Source organism: Seriola lalandi, unplaced genomic scaffold (assembly GCF_002814215.2).
Source record: "Seriola lalandi dorsalis isolate HSWRI2012SDOR001 ecotype SW California unplaced genomic scaffold, Sedor1 jcf7180002053559, whole genome shotgun sequence".
NCBI lineage: Eukaryota > Metazoa > Chordata > Actinopteri > Carangiformes > Carangidae > Seriola > Seriola lalandi.
Genome location: NW_019524112.1, coordinates 165499 through 182336, shown reverse-complemented (window position 1 = coordinate 182336; position 16838 = coordinate 165499). Strand labels below are relative to the sequence as shown.

At 40.5% G+C, this 16838-nt stretch overlaps 1 protein-coding gene across 2 annotated transcripts; it reads right to left on the bottom strand.

Annotated features, from left to right (window-relative positions):
• Positions 1–3064: 3064 nt before the first annotated feature.
• Positions 3065–16518, bottom strand: LOC111651284 (axin-1-like). Of its 2 annotated transcripts, none has more exons than XM_023401249.2 (13): positions 16360–16518; positions 14725–15415; positions 12721–12914; positions 12429–12584; positions 11697–11831; positions 11430–11526; positions 11024–11161; positions 9594–9987; positions 8795–8972; positions 8506–8682; positions 7289–7588; positions 7012–7161; positions 3065–6371 (listed from the first exon to the last, which is right to left on the bottom strand). In XM_023401249.2, the coding sequence occupies exons 2-13, from the start codon at positions 15343–15345 to the stop codon at positions 6245–6247; spliced, it is 2667 nt and encodes an 888-aa protein (XP_023257017.1). In that variant the 5' UTR covers positions 15346–15415; positions 16360–16518; the 3' UTR covers positions 3065–6244. The 2 variants fall into 2 exon arrangements, with proteins under 2 accessions (XP_023257017.1, XP_087028774.1); XM_087172648.1 differs by having other exon boundaries at positions 8506–8679.
• Between the last annotated feature and the right edge of the window lie 320 nt (positions 16519–16838).

Sequence of the window (16838 nt, the reverse complement as noted above, 5' to 3'; positions counted from 1 at the left end):
GTAAGACATTTGGGATTTTTATATTTCAGCCTCTCTTGCCTCAATTATCTTAAATATACCTCTGTCACCAAACTTTACAGAAGTAGAGTAAGGACCAGTGTAAGAATTCCCTTCATTCAAAGGAGCAGAGCACAAACCATTACGAACAATCTCAGACTAAAAGCACACAGAGTTGACTTTGAGCTTCATAATGCAACATGTCAAAATGATCAGTTCAACATAACAGAGATAACAGAAATACCCCTGGCAGAATATATGTATGAAAATGAAAATGAAAACTGAAACATAACAGCTTGTGTAATCTATCCCTTTTTTCATTAACCATATATTTTTCATATATGCTTAGAGTCTATAATGTTGTCATCCTGAGGTGTAGATTCAACTGTAGAATCATTTTGGAGGATATAGTTTGTGGTGCTGTTGAGCTGCATTGCGTTATTCAAATTCATGAGGGCAGGCTATACAACAGATAGATGCTATATTTCAGTTTCAACAAAAACAGAACATTATAACATTCATGAAGGGAGGATTGTTTGTAAGGATGTTTGTATTAGATTGTGTTAGTTGGCAACTGGGTGTATTTCTTCGAGTGAAGATATTCCCACTACAAACTTTCTTAAATTTGCACATGGTATTTTTGATCTGTATACTATTGTTTTTTTTTAACTGAACACTGCAAGAGCACACGGTGTCAACCTGCACACTGCTGGTTTTTCTGATGGTGTGTTCTGTGTATTATCTTGTTAGGGAAGTATATAAATCTTTCTAAACACTTCAGTTCAGCTCAGCTCAGCTCAGTTCGTTCATGTGGACAGAACTCAGCCTTCCATGATAAACTGGAAGGCTGAGTTAATTTATGAATATCAGTTTCTCATACACCCTCTCTACTCAGCAATTAAAAAACATTTTTCAATGTTTAGATAATCATTTGTTGACAGACTCACCTGTCTGTCAACACAACATCCCCTCTCTCCTCTGGGAGCTCATAAAATTTCAGGTCGGTGTTGCTGATAAGTGACCTCCAGATAAGCTCCTTCGTGCAGTCGTCAAACTTGAGGGGAAACCTGGGCAGTCTATCCTCTAGTCGAATCAACAGGGTGGGAATAGTTATCCCATCCAGTCCCTCCAAAGCCACTTCATCCGCGACTGCACTCCACGGGTCCATAGCTTGGCAACTCCTGGGCTAACTCTCAGCTAGCTAACATGCTAATATTTACCACTGGCTAGCTACTTAACAGCTTGTGTAGCCGTCCAGGGCTCATAAATTCTCTATACATTAAAGACAGACTATTCGCGTTGCTTCCGCGTCATATAAACCTGCTAACAAACAAAGAATTTAAAAAAAAAAATGAAGAAAAACTTGCTCTCGAAATCTTTCGTCCAACTCCGCTTTCTAACTAGTGCTCGTCTGCGTACGTGTTTACGTCACATTTGAACTTTGACCTCACGTCGTGCGTCAACCAAAGATCCTCAGCGTTAACCTATGGCGTTAACTAAGAAAAAGAACATCTACAAGGAGGCGTTCAAGTACGGTTTCTGAATTATTTTCATGCATACATCAGGAGAAGAACAGATGTTACACTTAAGTCACACATATTTTGTTTAAAAAATACTAACTCAACAGTACAATCACTCCTGAAAATATATATTACTCTGCAAGGCTGGTTTACCAAGCAAAGCCCCAGGTTCCCTCCATATCCTTTTGATCTACATGTGATTAATTGAAGCAAATTCACTATCATCACTGAAGTAAAATATCGGCTATGATATGTCCTCCATCTGGTGTTGTAGAGGGACCCTGTGTCAAAATCTACCTTTAAACCTTGACTGTTTTCTTTATATACAGTATATTTCATATATTTGTTGTAAAATCTGATTGTATCAAACTGTTTCCATTGTTTCTGAGTATAAAGTAATAAACACATAGAAAACCTGCACCAAGGTAGCATTACTCCATCACAGAAGCACTGTGACGCTGCAACCAACAATTGCTTTCATTAACCATAAGTCTAACCAGTAATTTTCTTTAATAATCAATTTATTGTTTAGTCTATAAAATGCCAGAAAATAGTAGTAAATGTCCATAATTATTCCTGGGAGCCCAAGGTAACATATTCAAAATTGTTGCCTAGTCTGACCATGTTGTGTTTACTGTCATAGAAAAATGAGAAGAATCGTTGAGTAAATACACTACTGCAATGCCTTATTTATTTATCAATATAACTTGGTTATTGAATATTTCTTGTAACAACTATAAAATTAACTGCTATTAAATTAAAAGGTTAAACGTACATAGTATTTCACTTTGACCCGGTTACTCAGGAAAAAAGGAAAAAACAACATATTCAATCCTGAGAGTCCAGTCCTTCTAGATAACAGTGTGACTGAAAAAAATACTGACTGTGCGATTTGGGTAAAAGCTCTGCAAAAGGCTTCTACATGGACCTTAAGTTGGGAATGTTTTGTTAAAATCATCAGCCTCAGCTCACCCCCCTCTCAGCCCGGCCGAGCACCGAGTTAGCTGCCCACTATATGTTCTTCTCAGGTTCAAAAATTCAGTAACTGTTGCTTTCACAGCAATTTCACCTAATAATAAACAAGATAGCTAATGAGAACATATAGCAGGATTCATTGACAGCAATAACACAGTTTAATTCACACTACATTTAACTTTTATGTAGGTCCTAAAAATAACTCATTCTAAAGAGGGGTCCTTTTGATATTATTGATGATGTCATTTTATGTAGGTGACCAGTGTAACCACTCCACATATTTAAGTTGTATAAATAGTGTAAATAAATAAATAGTATAAATATTTGGCATTTTCTGTGAGGTAAGTGGCAGAATCTGTCACATAATAAACATTGATAAGATTTCATGGGATTTTCAGTAGCAGTTCATTAATTTACTGCAGTACAATACCTGAGTTCATGTTGTTCCTTTCACCTCATGAATGTATGAAAATGTATGTGCATTGTTGTATGTTAGAGTAAGAAACGTAAGTGAACAAAGACAGGTGGGGGAATACTGAAAATACTACCTTAAAAATAACTGCAAGGAAAGGTTTATTCAACATCTTTATTATGAAGTACCTTTTTAAAAGAAATGTACAAGTGGAACCAGCACAGTGACATCTTGGCGTTTACCTTTGAAAAACAGAAACACCATGGACATGTGGTGCAGGTCTGAAGACGTATGAAATGGTAATGTACATATTTACAGCAGAGAGTCTATCAGAACAGAAGTGAGCAAGCATGACTGCAGCTAAAAATACAACGGGACTGACTGAAAATAAAAAAGCATGGATTGGTTCAATAAACATATTTTGAAAGATAACATGATAAAGGCACTGTGTTTCACACAAATCGACACCACAACAGACGCGCTTGTTTGTTTTGTCCATCAAATCATAATCACAAGAAACAACTCTTTAACAAATGTTGTCATTTTAACTGTCCCTGGGCGTTCCAGCAAAACAGGTAAAATATATCAGAGGGCCATAGCATTTTACACATAGACATTAAAACAAAATAGATAATTCAACTCGTCAGGAAAACATTCCTTATAAAGAACATGCTTGGTGATTATTAAAATTACATTTTTTTTTTTATAAACAAATACATATCTAAATTTAAAATTTTATATTGAAGGCAAAATGTGTTGAAGTAAGGACAAATGTTTTATGATCCTATGTTTCCCTTACTGGGCGGAAACCCAGGACAAATTGTACTCAACATTCCTGCAAGACCTTCTCTCGGACGCCTTTGTTTGATGAACACATTCAGTTAACTACCAGCATAGAAAACACAAAACACACAGTCAGACCAAGTGTTGGAGATCAGCACTGAAGGTAGACTCTGGCATAATGACATGACAAATGAAGGGGTTTCCTTTGAGGATATAGCGGGTAGAAGATTTAAAAAGTCAGATTACATTCAGCTTACATAGCTGGTGTGTCATCAGTGCAGTGTACACTGTGTTTCATATTCATGATTTTATGATACTCTGGCACTGAGGCCTCATTGCTGTACTCCAGTGATGTTAAAAGCATGATAGAAGAGTTCGACATCTTTGGAAATTATCTTTTTTGCTTTCTTTATGGAGAGTTAAATGAGAAGATCCAATACCAATCCCATGTGTGTACATTAGATAAGAAACTGCAGCCAACAGCCAGTTAGCTTAGCTTAGTTTAGCATAAAGACTACAAACAGAGGGAAACCCAGCTCTATTCAAAGGTAACACCTACCTGCACTTTTAAAACTCAATTAAAATGTATCATCTAGTTAGTTTTAGACCTGAATCAATCAATACCCAACACTCTCTAGTATCAGATTATTAATTAATTGTGAGAATTTGCTGCTTCTTTTCTCTTAAGTGATAAAAAACCAAATATTTTTCATTTTTAAAATGTTGGTCAGCAATTTATAGATATGGTCTCAAACTTTAGGAGAGTGTGCTGGGGTAACATTTTATAGACTGATTAGTTAAGAAAATAATAGGCAGATTAAATAAATGATAAAAATAATCAGTAGTTGCAGCCCTAGTTTGTTTAACCCGTACAAACGTTAAACAAACCAACTGCTTGCTGTAGGCTTCATATCTGCCGTACAGACATGAAAGAAGTATCTATTTTCTCACCCAACTCTCAGCAAGGAAACAAATAAGCGCATTTCTCAAATGGTCAAACTATTCCTTTAAAATAAGCTCCAGATTTTAAACTCAAAGTTAAGCTACGATGTTTGAGGTGTGGGAATCTGCAAGAGGAAGAGGAGATTCCCTTCTGCTCATGATGAAAAAAGCACATTTGATACTCGTAGACTTGGACTGCACAGACACATGCATGTAGGCATACGGGACGTACGATATGCTCTTTGGCTGAGTTCAGACATACAAAGACCGACATGGGCTTTCACACTCACCAACGCGCTTCAGAATAAGCATTCTAGATAGTAATGGCACTGGCCAGGCAGGCAGGCACCTAGACTGAGCTCGGAGTTATGTACACAGGCTCTCGATATAGCAGTAAAGTTAGAAGATACATGACAGGACAGTGTGACCTGTTTGAAAACAACAGATACTGTGGTCAAAGACGGCGCACCTTTAGTGTGCACTCCCCTGTTTCATGAGGATTTTTGAGGATGGAAAAAAAAAAAAAAAGAAGAAGTTATCCTATGTTCAAAATCTATCGCGCAGGAGAACAGAACTGCACACTCAAAAGGTAAACAGTACAGAACTGAGGTGCATGGATGTGGTTCAGAGGAAAGAAACAAAGAGAACGGCTGCCCTGACATGACTAATGAGCTAGCTTCAAAACATACACAATAATACAAAATTAAGTTGAGATATGACGAAATTAGGCTGCATTAGTAAGTAATAGTACCTGCCTTGTACATACACAATTCAAATAAAATGAAAACAAGTAGCTAGGATACTTGTCTTATCAAAAATATGTAGCTTTGGTAAACAAGTTATGTAGAGAACTGTTGTCTGAACATGTTGATGTGAGAGATCACTACATGACATCTAGGAATCAAGGGTGAGAAAGTTTCTCTGTATTGAGGCTATGAAGTCAGTGAGAGGAGAAGCAGGCGAAAAAGTTCCACTCCCCAAAAATCCTCTGTCCTCTCCCCTTGTCACCAGCTGATGAGGAACAGAGACAGCAAAAGGCAGCGAGACTCCCGAATGGAACAAAACTGCGTTCTTTACTGTCCCGAGCACCGATTGAAGAGTTTCCGTGGTAATGTAGCAGCATCGTAATGGTCTGCGGAGGACAGACGCCTCCAAAGCAGAAGTGGAAGACTACTTTATCCTCTCTCCTACCAGCAGTCCCCTCACCCTTTTCCATCCATCGCAGTGGAAGTGGAAGACTGGTCAGACATCAGATTTTAACAGCCCTCCTTGAATATCCACAGTGGAGACAAGACAGGTGAAATAATTTATGTTCCTTTCCTCCGCTCCTGTTTCATCTGGCCAAGCTTCTTCGCTTGATGTGGGTTTGATCCAGGCGCTGATGCAGATATCCAGATATTCCATAAAAAATAACCACCTCCTTAATACTTGAGCTTCTACCATGCAGCGCAATCTCCCCTCTGTCACACGTCGCTCCTTCCATCTTTCTACTTTCTTTCTTTCATTTCCTTAGCTGAATTTCCATCCAACCCCAATGTTCTCTTCCAATCTCCTCTTTTCCAAATGATGTAACTCTTTTGTTTGCAAATCTGTTTCGTCTTCCTGTTCCCAAATTTCAGTCAACCTTCTCCACCTTCCCGATGATCTTCTCCTCGAAGATAGGCAAGATGGCGTCATCGTCGCGAACTTCCTCAAACACCACACCACAGTCAAACTCATCGCTCACCTTCTTGAAGTAGAACCTGCAAACAAAAGACAGTCATTAGTTCTCAACTACAGTTGTGTAAGTGCCAAACAGTGATCCAAACAATCAAATAATAGGTTCCTCTAAATTGTACTGCAGGTGGCAAATTCTATTTCTGCAGTTAAATATTATTACTGATATGCTGATATTTTGCCATGTTTACTTATATTCTCCATATATATTATAGGGCTGAACAATTAATCAATATGTTATGGAAATCACAATATGGCTGCAACTTTTTTGAAAAATTGCAAAAAGCAATGTCATACTATGAGATGCCCCTGCCTATAAATCATATTCTCCAGATGTAAGGGGAAAAAAAATAAAAAAAAAAAAAAAATTTTTTTTTCTCAATGAAAATGAAATCCAAAATGACCACTCCAACTTTTTGCATATCGTTCAGCCCTTATATACTATGTTTAATTAAGATTTACTCTGAGTAAATACAATCATATTTGTACTTGTTTTACTGTCAATGCACTTAGAAATTAAATTATGACACTTAAATGTAGTTAGTTGCTTGCAGGTGAAGAGTGGAGCCGCACAGAAGTTAACGGCAGCTTTTTCTGTTGACATTTCTGTAATATAATAATTCTAATAATCTTCAAATATATCAGATCAGCATCAGATGTTCTCACCTGTAGTGGCCCTTTTTGGTAAGCAGCTCCTTGAACTGGCCCAAAGTCACCACACGGCCTTTGACTGATGTTCTGTATGGGATTGGCTCTCCACAAAAGTAGTAAGCGACCGTCATGTTCTCACACACTTGGCGCTTTCCAGACTTATGCCTTAAAGAGAACAAATCCATGTCAAAACACTCAAATAAGAACACATCCACAAAATAGCCACAAGCACAGGCCACTGCGGAAAATAATAATTTTATGCTACATACATAAAATTGACCTGACATCTCACCTCTGCTTGGCCTGCTGTAGTGCATTCCTCCTCCTCTCCTCCTCCAGCCTCCTCCTAGCCTCCTCCAGCTGGGTGAGGGGGTTGGGAGCCGGGTTGGGGGGCATAGCTGGGTCCTGGATGAAAGGGTGCGAGGGTTGGACCTGGGCGGACGATGAGCCGGGGATGGCGGCGGACACCGAAGAGGGGTTGTTACGCAGCTGGGCAGAGACCCAAGGATGCACAGCTCCAGGCCGCTCCACTGAAGTTGGACGCGGTGACTCGCTGTTGGTTCCCGTCCTCCTGGAGCTACTGGTGCTGCCGCTGGAAAAACAACAGGGAAGGAGAGAGAGGATGAATGTCAGGGGATTTGACTAAAAATATACAGACTAATGTATTGTACTCACTGAGACTCATGCTGATTTACAGCTCCTAAAATAACTAAAGAACCAAAGCATTTAGAGTAATTTTTTTACACAGCTACATTAATATGATTCCACTCAATCCTGCCTTCTTGAGGAAAAGCAACTGATAACAGTTGGACAAGGCACTGTGCACAAATATTATCCGCATGATAAGACAGAGCTAAAAATGTATTTTTTGGCAGGAACACATGGAGGTGTGATATGAGCGTGCATGCATTCTTTTGTGACATTTGGTGGAGAGACTAGCGATGGCTTCTTATAGCAATCCTAACTTGAAAAAGATATGCACAATTTGCGACTCTGCAGTTCACTTCAACTCCACAGAGCTACATAGCTTCTTTTAAGCTCTTTACTCTTTCAGTTTTCACTCGAAGTGCTCTCATTTCCCCCATTTTTTTCAGGAAAAAAAAAAACTCTAGAAGGCAGCGACTAGCGAGCTGAAAATTTAGCAGATAAAGAACCAGATATTTCCTGCAGGAGTTGAGAGACTCCTACAGAGATAAAAGGAGAGTGAATATTGGACTTGTATTGTATTTACAATATATTGTATCAGGTAGACACAAACACCACTACAAATGAAATGGCATAATAATATTCCAGTCTTGTGTTTACATGCCTGTAAGAGGCCAAAATTATCAAAAGGTTTAATTGATCTTCATTTGTAAATCGTATGTGGACGGATATTATACAGATCATTTTTAACTGGTAAAATGATCACACCATAAATAAAGTAACATTATTAAGAAAATATACCAAATATTAACTTAGATTCTAAATATAATTTATCATAAAAAATTAAATCTTTATATTACTCACCCATGGGAGCTTTTCCTTTGTCTATCTCCTTCCATCATCCACTGCAGGATCTTCTGGTTTCTCTCCAGATCCTCCATTGGCACCTGGGTCTCCAGACCACGCCCACTCTCCTCACCTTTGCCTGATGTCTCCGCAGTCTTCTTGCAACCTCGGCGTGATAGCGTGCTGCCTTTGCTACTGCAGAACGAACAGGTAACACGAACAAACTTAGGTCATCTGAGTAAAAGACAGCACATACAGTTTGCTGAAGAACTAATAAAGATCGGCACATATAACCACACCAGCTTACCTGTAACCCATCCCCTCAATCGTGCTGGCTCCAGCCCCATCAGCATAGTTACGACTTCTCCCTGCGTACTGGCCGGCCGGGTCTCCGTTCCACAGGAAGTTGGGCTGAGACCTAGAGCCCGCCTCCTCCTGTCCCTCTCGTCCTCTGTGGTGGTACAGCTGCTTGTGGTGATGGATACCTGACACAGACATCAGGGTGAGATCCATTAGTGAGCTATTAGACTCTCTTCAATAGATCCTAGACTCAAGTACAACACACACTGCTGCTGCAGCTTCATTTGACGCCCACAGCACACGCTGCACACGTTATTTCCACACCTGAGAAGCCAATCTCTCCGACAGCAGCTCACCATGAAATGTTTTTAATATTATCTTTATAAAGCCATTTCTACTTTTCTCATAGTCAACACTACATTAAAAGGCCAAAACAATTAAATGAGCGCGTGTCCAAAGCCTGATGCATCTTTTCCCTGTGTCAAAGATTTCCACTGTTGCTCAAAAACTATTAAAAACACATTAAAGAGCCACACTATTGCACTGTGCGACATGTTTCATCATTACAAACAACAGAGGCACTGGACTTTATTATGAGTCCATCCCACATACACAGGCCACAATCAAAGAATATCATGTGCTATTACCAGACAAGAGGGAGTCAAGGTGGAAAAGTCGGTGAAGAACATTAATATAGACACCACTGATACGTCAGGTTACTTTACACAGAATATAACAAAGGTCATCGTACACTGCCAGAGTGTTTGGGGGTTTATTCTCTCTCCTTCCCCTCCACAGCCTCTTACCTTTGACCCCAGCAGCAGGCAGACTGTGACCTCCCCCTCGGTGTGGCGGGTAATGGGGCGGTCCGATCCCCCCGTCAGGTGAGCGTGACGATTTGGGAGGAGTGTGTCGACCCCCTCCTCCTCCTAAGGTGCTGTTGGTGGCCCCTGGCGACTGGCAGCCCGGTGTTTTCATCACGCGCGATACATGTTCATCCAAGATAGATTCTGGGTCGTCGTCGTGGGAATCCTCCATGGCAACCAGGCCACCATAAGTGGTCACTGTTGCCGTGTTAGCAGTGGTCTCTGAATAACGGGCGCCATAGAGAGGTGGAAACGATGAGGGGAGGGGGAGTGGTATGCTATGAGAAGACATGGAGGTTGTCATGGAGATGTCAGCATCGTCCCCCTCTTCTTCCTGTTGGGAATAACAGACAAATATTTTATTTCTAAATGGACATGAACATTATTTGAAGCAGAATGAACACACAAAGATGAGGACTGAGAAAAATCCCCTTTCCAAACATGCATGCGCTGGTAAATTTCAGACAAATAATGCAATATATTTGACATTTTCTTATCAAAAATAAGGAGACATCATTAAACATCCTTGTGACAGTTTAACAGCCTATGCTTAAATCTGGCTGCAGATTCTGTCTGTAATTCTAACTTTATGTTATTAAAAAAGAAAATAAATGAAAAAACAACAAACACTGCAGCACATATTATTTTGACAGAAATTATTATTAGGCTGCATACGCAACTTACTATGTGGATATAACATTTGGAACATTAAGTACAAATTTAACAAAGTCCCACTGGCCGATCCATCACCCCATTTAGTTTTAGTGTTCACAGCTTCTGAGTGTGTTCAGCCAGAAAATATCTACTAGCAGAACAGCAAGAATACAGAAGACATTTTTTTAAATGATGTACATGATTAAGATCATTCTGGTAAACCAACAGTAATAAGGTAAAACATAATTTAATTATCTTTTACAATTAGGGCTGTACCTGGATCTGAAGTTGCTAGTTTTCGTTGAATATTAGACTTTTGGAGGATATTTATATCACAGTTTCTGCTTTTGCAATACACCTGTTTTTGATTTTCAACTGTGATGTGAAAACATCAGATTTCCACAGGCAGAGCAATATAAAGTGTACATCCTGGCCACAGTTCGGTTATAAAATCCTAGTGCAGCATTGAGTGTCTCTCCTGCACGGCTGCTGAACTCACTGCGAGCCGATTTGCCAACCATAACGCACAGTTCCTCATTACTAAGGAGATAAACTGTCCAAGTTCTCAATGTGACTTTCACTCATAATTCACCAAGTATTTCCGAGGCAACAACAACATCAACAACTGTGTGAACAACTGCAATGAATTCCAGCTTCACTCTCAGTATCAAAATCCCACCACATCATGAGAAGCACATACACAGTTTTACACTCACCAGTCGTACTCTCTTCAGCCTCTCTTCGAGTCTTTCCTGAGCCTCTCTCTCTCTGAGAACCGTCTCCAGCCTGCTGATGAGCTCTGCTGCAAACCTCTCAGGCTCTACGTGGATGTCCTTTGGCATGCGGTACGTGCGCTGCATATAGACACATCAACAAAAATTAGAAGCCATAGATTTCTGCACACATCTGCTGCTCAAATTTATGAGCCAAATTTGAAAATCAACATGTTGCTAAAACATTTCAGACATAAACATAGATGTACTCATTCCAATAAAGAAAAAATACTGTGAAAGCTCAGAAATGTTTGTTTATCTCGTTATGTTAATATCAATATAACAACTGTGTGACAAGGTAACCCTCTTGCAGCTATTTATTAAAATGAACAGTGTCTGTTTAACTCACAGGTATATGAGGTAGGGGCACACGTCCATTGGCTTTGGCACTTTCATGCATCTCTTTACGATGCTGCTTCCGATATCTGTATGGAGGAATACCATCTCTGCACACACAGATAAACAACCATCAAACACAGATCTTGACAGCTCATTAATTAATACTGAGGCGCACTATGGTTATTAAGCACATTAACATCCAGTAACTGAATTGTAAAAGGAGTGAATCAAGTAATGAATATGTGCAATGAATGTGGGTAGATCTGTGTGTACTTACACACTGCTGTCGGTCAGCGACAGTGTGTCTGCATCACTCGACATGCTCTGCTGCTCACTGTCATTGGCACTGGTGGCTGGAGCGCGAGCATATCCCATGTTCGCGTAGTATGGGTTGACCGGCTCCCTCCATGGTCTGGGGTTGTGTGGAGAAGATTTTAATGAGGTGAGCTCGCATTCATGAATTTTTGACAAGGACATGTTTCAAGACTTAATTAAGACAATATAATTATTTGTAATAAATATTCCAATAATAAATTTCTCATTGAAATTCTATTTTATTAAGAAAACAACAATCTAGCTTCAAAATAGGTGCAACAAGAAAAAGGGTTAAAGCGAGGAATCAACAGACTTTTCCTATGATGAAATGTACTCACATATTTTTGTTCTGTTTGATATATGACGTAAAGGAAAAGCCAAACAAATGAAAAAGCAATGGATATGAGCAGATTTGGAAGTGTGTTTAAAAAGAAGAGTTTTTAAAACCTAAGACAATTGGCACCAATATGAACTATTACAATAAAACAGGTAAAGGTCTCGGGTATACACTACACATGGTATTGTGTTGAAAGGACAAATATTGGTATCATTACCAATATTGCTTAAACGACTGCTGAAATGTTCCAATAGTAATGAAAAAATGTTCAGTGTTACAGGAAATAACATCACAGTCATTTTTATGAGTGCAAGAACCTTGACACTCACTCCCACACACACACACACACACACACACCTGTACTCCCTGCTGTCCTGCCTCCTCCTGCTGGACGTGGCTCTCTGCGGTGCTGTCTGCATCAGCAGGCTGTGAGTCAGCCTACCAGCTGGTGTGTCTCCACACTCCTCCACATCTTTTTCTTCCTCCACCTCCCTCACTCCTCCTCCCCCACACCTAAGATCATCACAGGCATTAATTTAATTATTTCACTAGTTATGAGAATGTTTTTGTCAGTGTTTGCCCTGAGCAAGTCAGAAAAGTGCGATCAATGACGTTAGTGATGTGATGCAAAGTCTCAAGCTCGTCTCACCTCCACTCCTCATCCTCAGCGAGTGTGGGTAAGTACCCAGGCACAGGCTTGGCTGGCCCCGATGAAGGACTCTGATCACTGGGGTTAGGTTTGGGGCTCTCTCCTCCTGTCCGTGTGTACTCCAGGTACAGGTCTGACTTAAGGAACAAAGGGTATGTGTTCTCCTCCATCATGGCCTGGATCTCTGTCTGGGCCTGGAAAACACAAACAATGGTCACATAATGCTGCCTAAATATGTAACAATCACTTCACATCATTTCTAATAACACAATTAGTGCACAATCTCATCAATGGAACACACTGTTCAAACTGAAGCAAAGACTAATGGCGTTAAAGGTTGTGACCCAGCTCCTGGCTCTTCACTTGCTCTTGACTGAACACAATTGCTGCACTGCTTAGCTTTTACATGTAAGTGTAAACACAAGCCACAATAATCACTATAGCAAACTGTTACCAATTACAGACCAACACAGTCAACCGAGGTAAACCTGCATTTATGTAACCGACTACGCAGCTAGTTTAATACCCAGAGCATACTGACGCAGAGAAGTGTGTTAAACCCGCACTGGCATTCTATCTGAAAGGGTCAACGTGCGTTACTCGATGTGCTTTCACAACCCTTCTCCTGACTAGGTTTGACGGCAAGTCTGATGGTCTTTTAATTAGGGAAAGAAATTTAATGTATTGACAGTAAAACAAAATTTAACTGACCGCTAGAATCTTGTAAAAACAAAAAAAAACAAAAAAAATAAACAGCATTTAGAAAAGAAAGCAAAAAAGATCACGAGGGAAGGTTGGCTGCAGAGAAAATAATTTGGTTCTTTATGGTAATTATGTAATATCATTCTGTGTAATTTTGTTCTTTAAAAAGGAGTTGTGTAAGGCACTGCAGTCGGACACATTTCTGCTAACAAGACCTGTGATAGGAGTCTAATATACTATATGTGGTCAGAACAGTAGACCTACGTCATATCAAGAGAGCAATGAATACAGAGAATCAAAAAGATCAGGGGTGAAAGAGGGTACAGGTAGGTGAGCAAGAAACCTGAAACTAAAACTGAACTCCTTTGTTGTGGTTAACTTGCTAAAGCAGAAAAACACAAGAAAACATGAATCTGTGCTTCGACAGAGACATTTATAGAACAAGAGCAGCACCTTTTTTTGAGACATATTATAGAATACTATTTAAATTCTACTGCAAGGATGTCACAACCCTTTATGACCACAGGAACATGACTGAGAACCCAGAAACCTTTAGGGGTACTCGGGTGCTACAACTGCATTTTGACTGCAGGAATCTAGGTTTTAGTACCAGGACCACAGATCATGAACCTAAACAAATCTCTTCAGTGGAGCAGTGCTGAATGTTGCTGAAAGGTCTTTCACAAGCTTGAAGGCTGCAACAACTAAAAAAATTAATGCATACACGAACATACAACCTATACTATGATGAAATTGTATTTGGTATGTTCTTCAACTAATATACTCTCCACAAATCCTGGCCTTTTCAAAGACGGCGACACCAGCTGAGATGGAAGCAGACGTGGCTGTCAAATTCCTCAAATGTAGAAGTAAACACTGTCATACAACTGGACTATGATGGATCTATGGGCATTTAAACAATAACACTTGGCCTACAAATGTGCACTGGGGAAAGGTAATTAAAGCTGTGAGAGAAAAAAAGGTGAAGTTCTCAGCATCAGGCTGCAGACAAAGACAGCTGCCATCAAAGCCAATCGTAATACTTTTTAGGTGTCATATATGAACTTGCAAACAGGCATAATTCAGTTTCAGTTGCTGTGTCCTGCCAGCCCACTGCTTTGCTCAGGATGATACCGTAACAGCTTACATTTCAGCATGGCTGAACCTAACAATATTATAGAACTGAGATGAACAGAATACAGCCAGTGAGAAATCTATAATATCCTGCACTGGTCTGTGTAATCCAACATGCACCTCTCTGGTAAGGAATCTTTACAAGCATGAAATCAGTGTCTTGAATACCTGTTCAAACATTGCAGGGTCTGGATGTGGCCTTCCCACACAGTCTCTGATGAAGCTCTTGGTGGCTGCTTTGATCTGCCTGGAGACAATCCCACTTCCGTCTACAATGTACTTCCTGTAGATGGCCTTGGCCAGCTTTGCCCTCTTCTCTTGGCTCGTCTTCCTGAACCCCGAGCAGGCAAACCAGAAGTCCAGAAGGTCTGCACACCCTTCCTGGCACAGGAAGTTTCGGAACAGCTGGATTCCTTCCTGGTCGTCTAGGAGAGAGTGAAGTGACTCAGCCCACTTCAGGTAAGGTGGAGTTGGTGAAGCCGAGCCCTCAGGTTCATACCCCAAGTCCAGATCAGGGCGACGCGGAGTCGCAGACGATGAGGAGGGTGTGTAACTTGATGGATCCCCCATTTTAGATAGTGAGGATGACAGGGGATAGCCGAGGGTTTGGGAAAGGGTGTTTGGACGGGTGTTCGTTGACTGGACTGGGGGGTCCACATCAGACCCCTCCTCACCAGGAACCGGGGGTCGCGGGGCATCCTCAGTGAAGTGGGTAGGGCCGCTCAGAGAGGCCACAACCCCACCACCACCCCTGTACCCAATCCCATGTAATTCTCTGACAACACTCATGTCTTTGATTGCACAAGGCAGCGGTCAGATCTTCGCCTCGAGCAATGATTCTGCTGGCAAACGATTCACCCTGTGATGGAAACAAGAAAAGCGGTTAGTTGCAGCAGTGGGTGTTAGCTCAAAGGAAATAAACATTATTACTAATATGATGAAACTGACTGACTCATCTCTCACCTACTAAACTGTGTCAGATCAATTATTCATTCTCACACTCACACACACATACATATGTACCACTAAGCAAGAAAATGAGATGAGCAAAACATGAACAACATGAAACTAAATAGGACAGGACATAAGTGTGGTTGACAATGAGGAGAATCTTATCACAAAACTGAAAATAATGCGAGTGAATGTTAACTTAGCATGTAAGCTGACTATCACATATGATTTTAGAACCAAATATCATTACTACCGGCATCTACTTGCAAATACCAACTGAGACTCCAGACTGACCAACAATTTAATGCTGTGTACGTGAATGTTCAAACTGAATTTCAGCAGTAAGTTTTTGTCGTCAGTTTAAGAGTCCCAAACCAGCGCCAGAAGCTGTCAAAACAAAGCTCACACTTCGTGTAGTTAAGCAAAAATATTCTATATAATCAACATTTGTTAACAAGCTAAGACAGCTAGCTAGCCTTGTAGCAATGCCACCACCAATGCCAGTGCTTTAAAGTGAGAATCTCATTCATCTTGGCCTGCAAAGACGGTGGGGGATGGGTACAGAAACAAACTCTACAACCACACAAGACGGGCCTGCATGCAAAACACTTCCACACAGGCGTACTTTGTACATTTATTCGTGCGAAGCAAACTCGTACAGAAGCAACGCCAACTTTCCAACTGATTAACTCCGACAAATCAGCCGATTTAAGATCAAACAAAACAAGAAAGCGAGGGCACGTTTTCCACTCTGCTGGCTGCAGTGCCAGCTAGTTTTGGTTAGCTTGCTAACTGGCTAGCTTAGCTAGGTGCGTTAACGTCCCGTGTTTTCCACAAAAGTGTCCGTCCTACCGTCTCTGAAAGCCCGTTCCCCGTAATCCGCTGCATTGGGGATACTGGCACGAACTGTTAGCTCCAAAACGCAGCATATGGATAGCTTTCTAATATTAAATATTAACGAAAATAACCCGTCGTCTTGCCCTTAACTCCCCATGGTGGCTGGTTTCAATAATACGGAGCGAGAGAATACGTGCGTGCGCGCCGACGCTGTGCGGTGTGTAGCACGTTTATAGATCCCCAATGGATAGAAGCTACACACAGTGTCACTAACTTAGCTTAGGAATAGTGAAAGAAGTATTTTGATTTTTTTTTTTTTTTTTTACTTAAGTTAAATTAGCAATACCACAATGTACGGACAGAACTGCATTCAAAATGTACTTTCATAAAAGTGCATGAATATTATGAGCAAAATGTATGTATTCACTTCGCATGTACATTTAAAGCTGAAACATTTAGTCGATTAATCGATCAGTCGACAGAAAAATAATCAG

What these genes read in the sequence shown, in the direction of transcription:
- LOC111651284 (XM_023401249.2), bottom strand. Translation starts at nt 15,345, where the DNA reads ATGAGTGTTGTCAGAGAATTACATGGGATTGGGTACAGGGGTGGTGGT. An exon ending in TCGCTGACCGACAGCAGTGT is followed by an intron (nt 11,527 to 11,696) that starts GTAAGTACACAC and finishes CTGTGTGTGCAG; the next exon opens with AGATGGTATTCCTCCATACA. An exon ending in CAAAGGAAAAGCTCCCATGG is followed by an intron (nt 7,589 to 8,505) that starts GTGAGTAATATA and finishes TTGTTTTTCCAG; the next exon opens with CGGCAGCACCAGTAGCTCCA.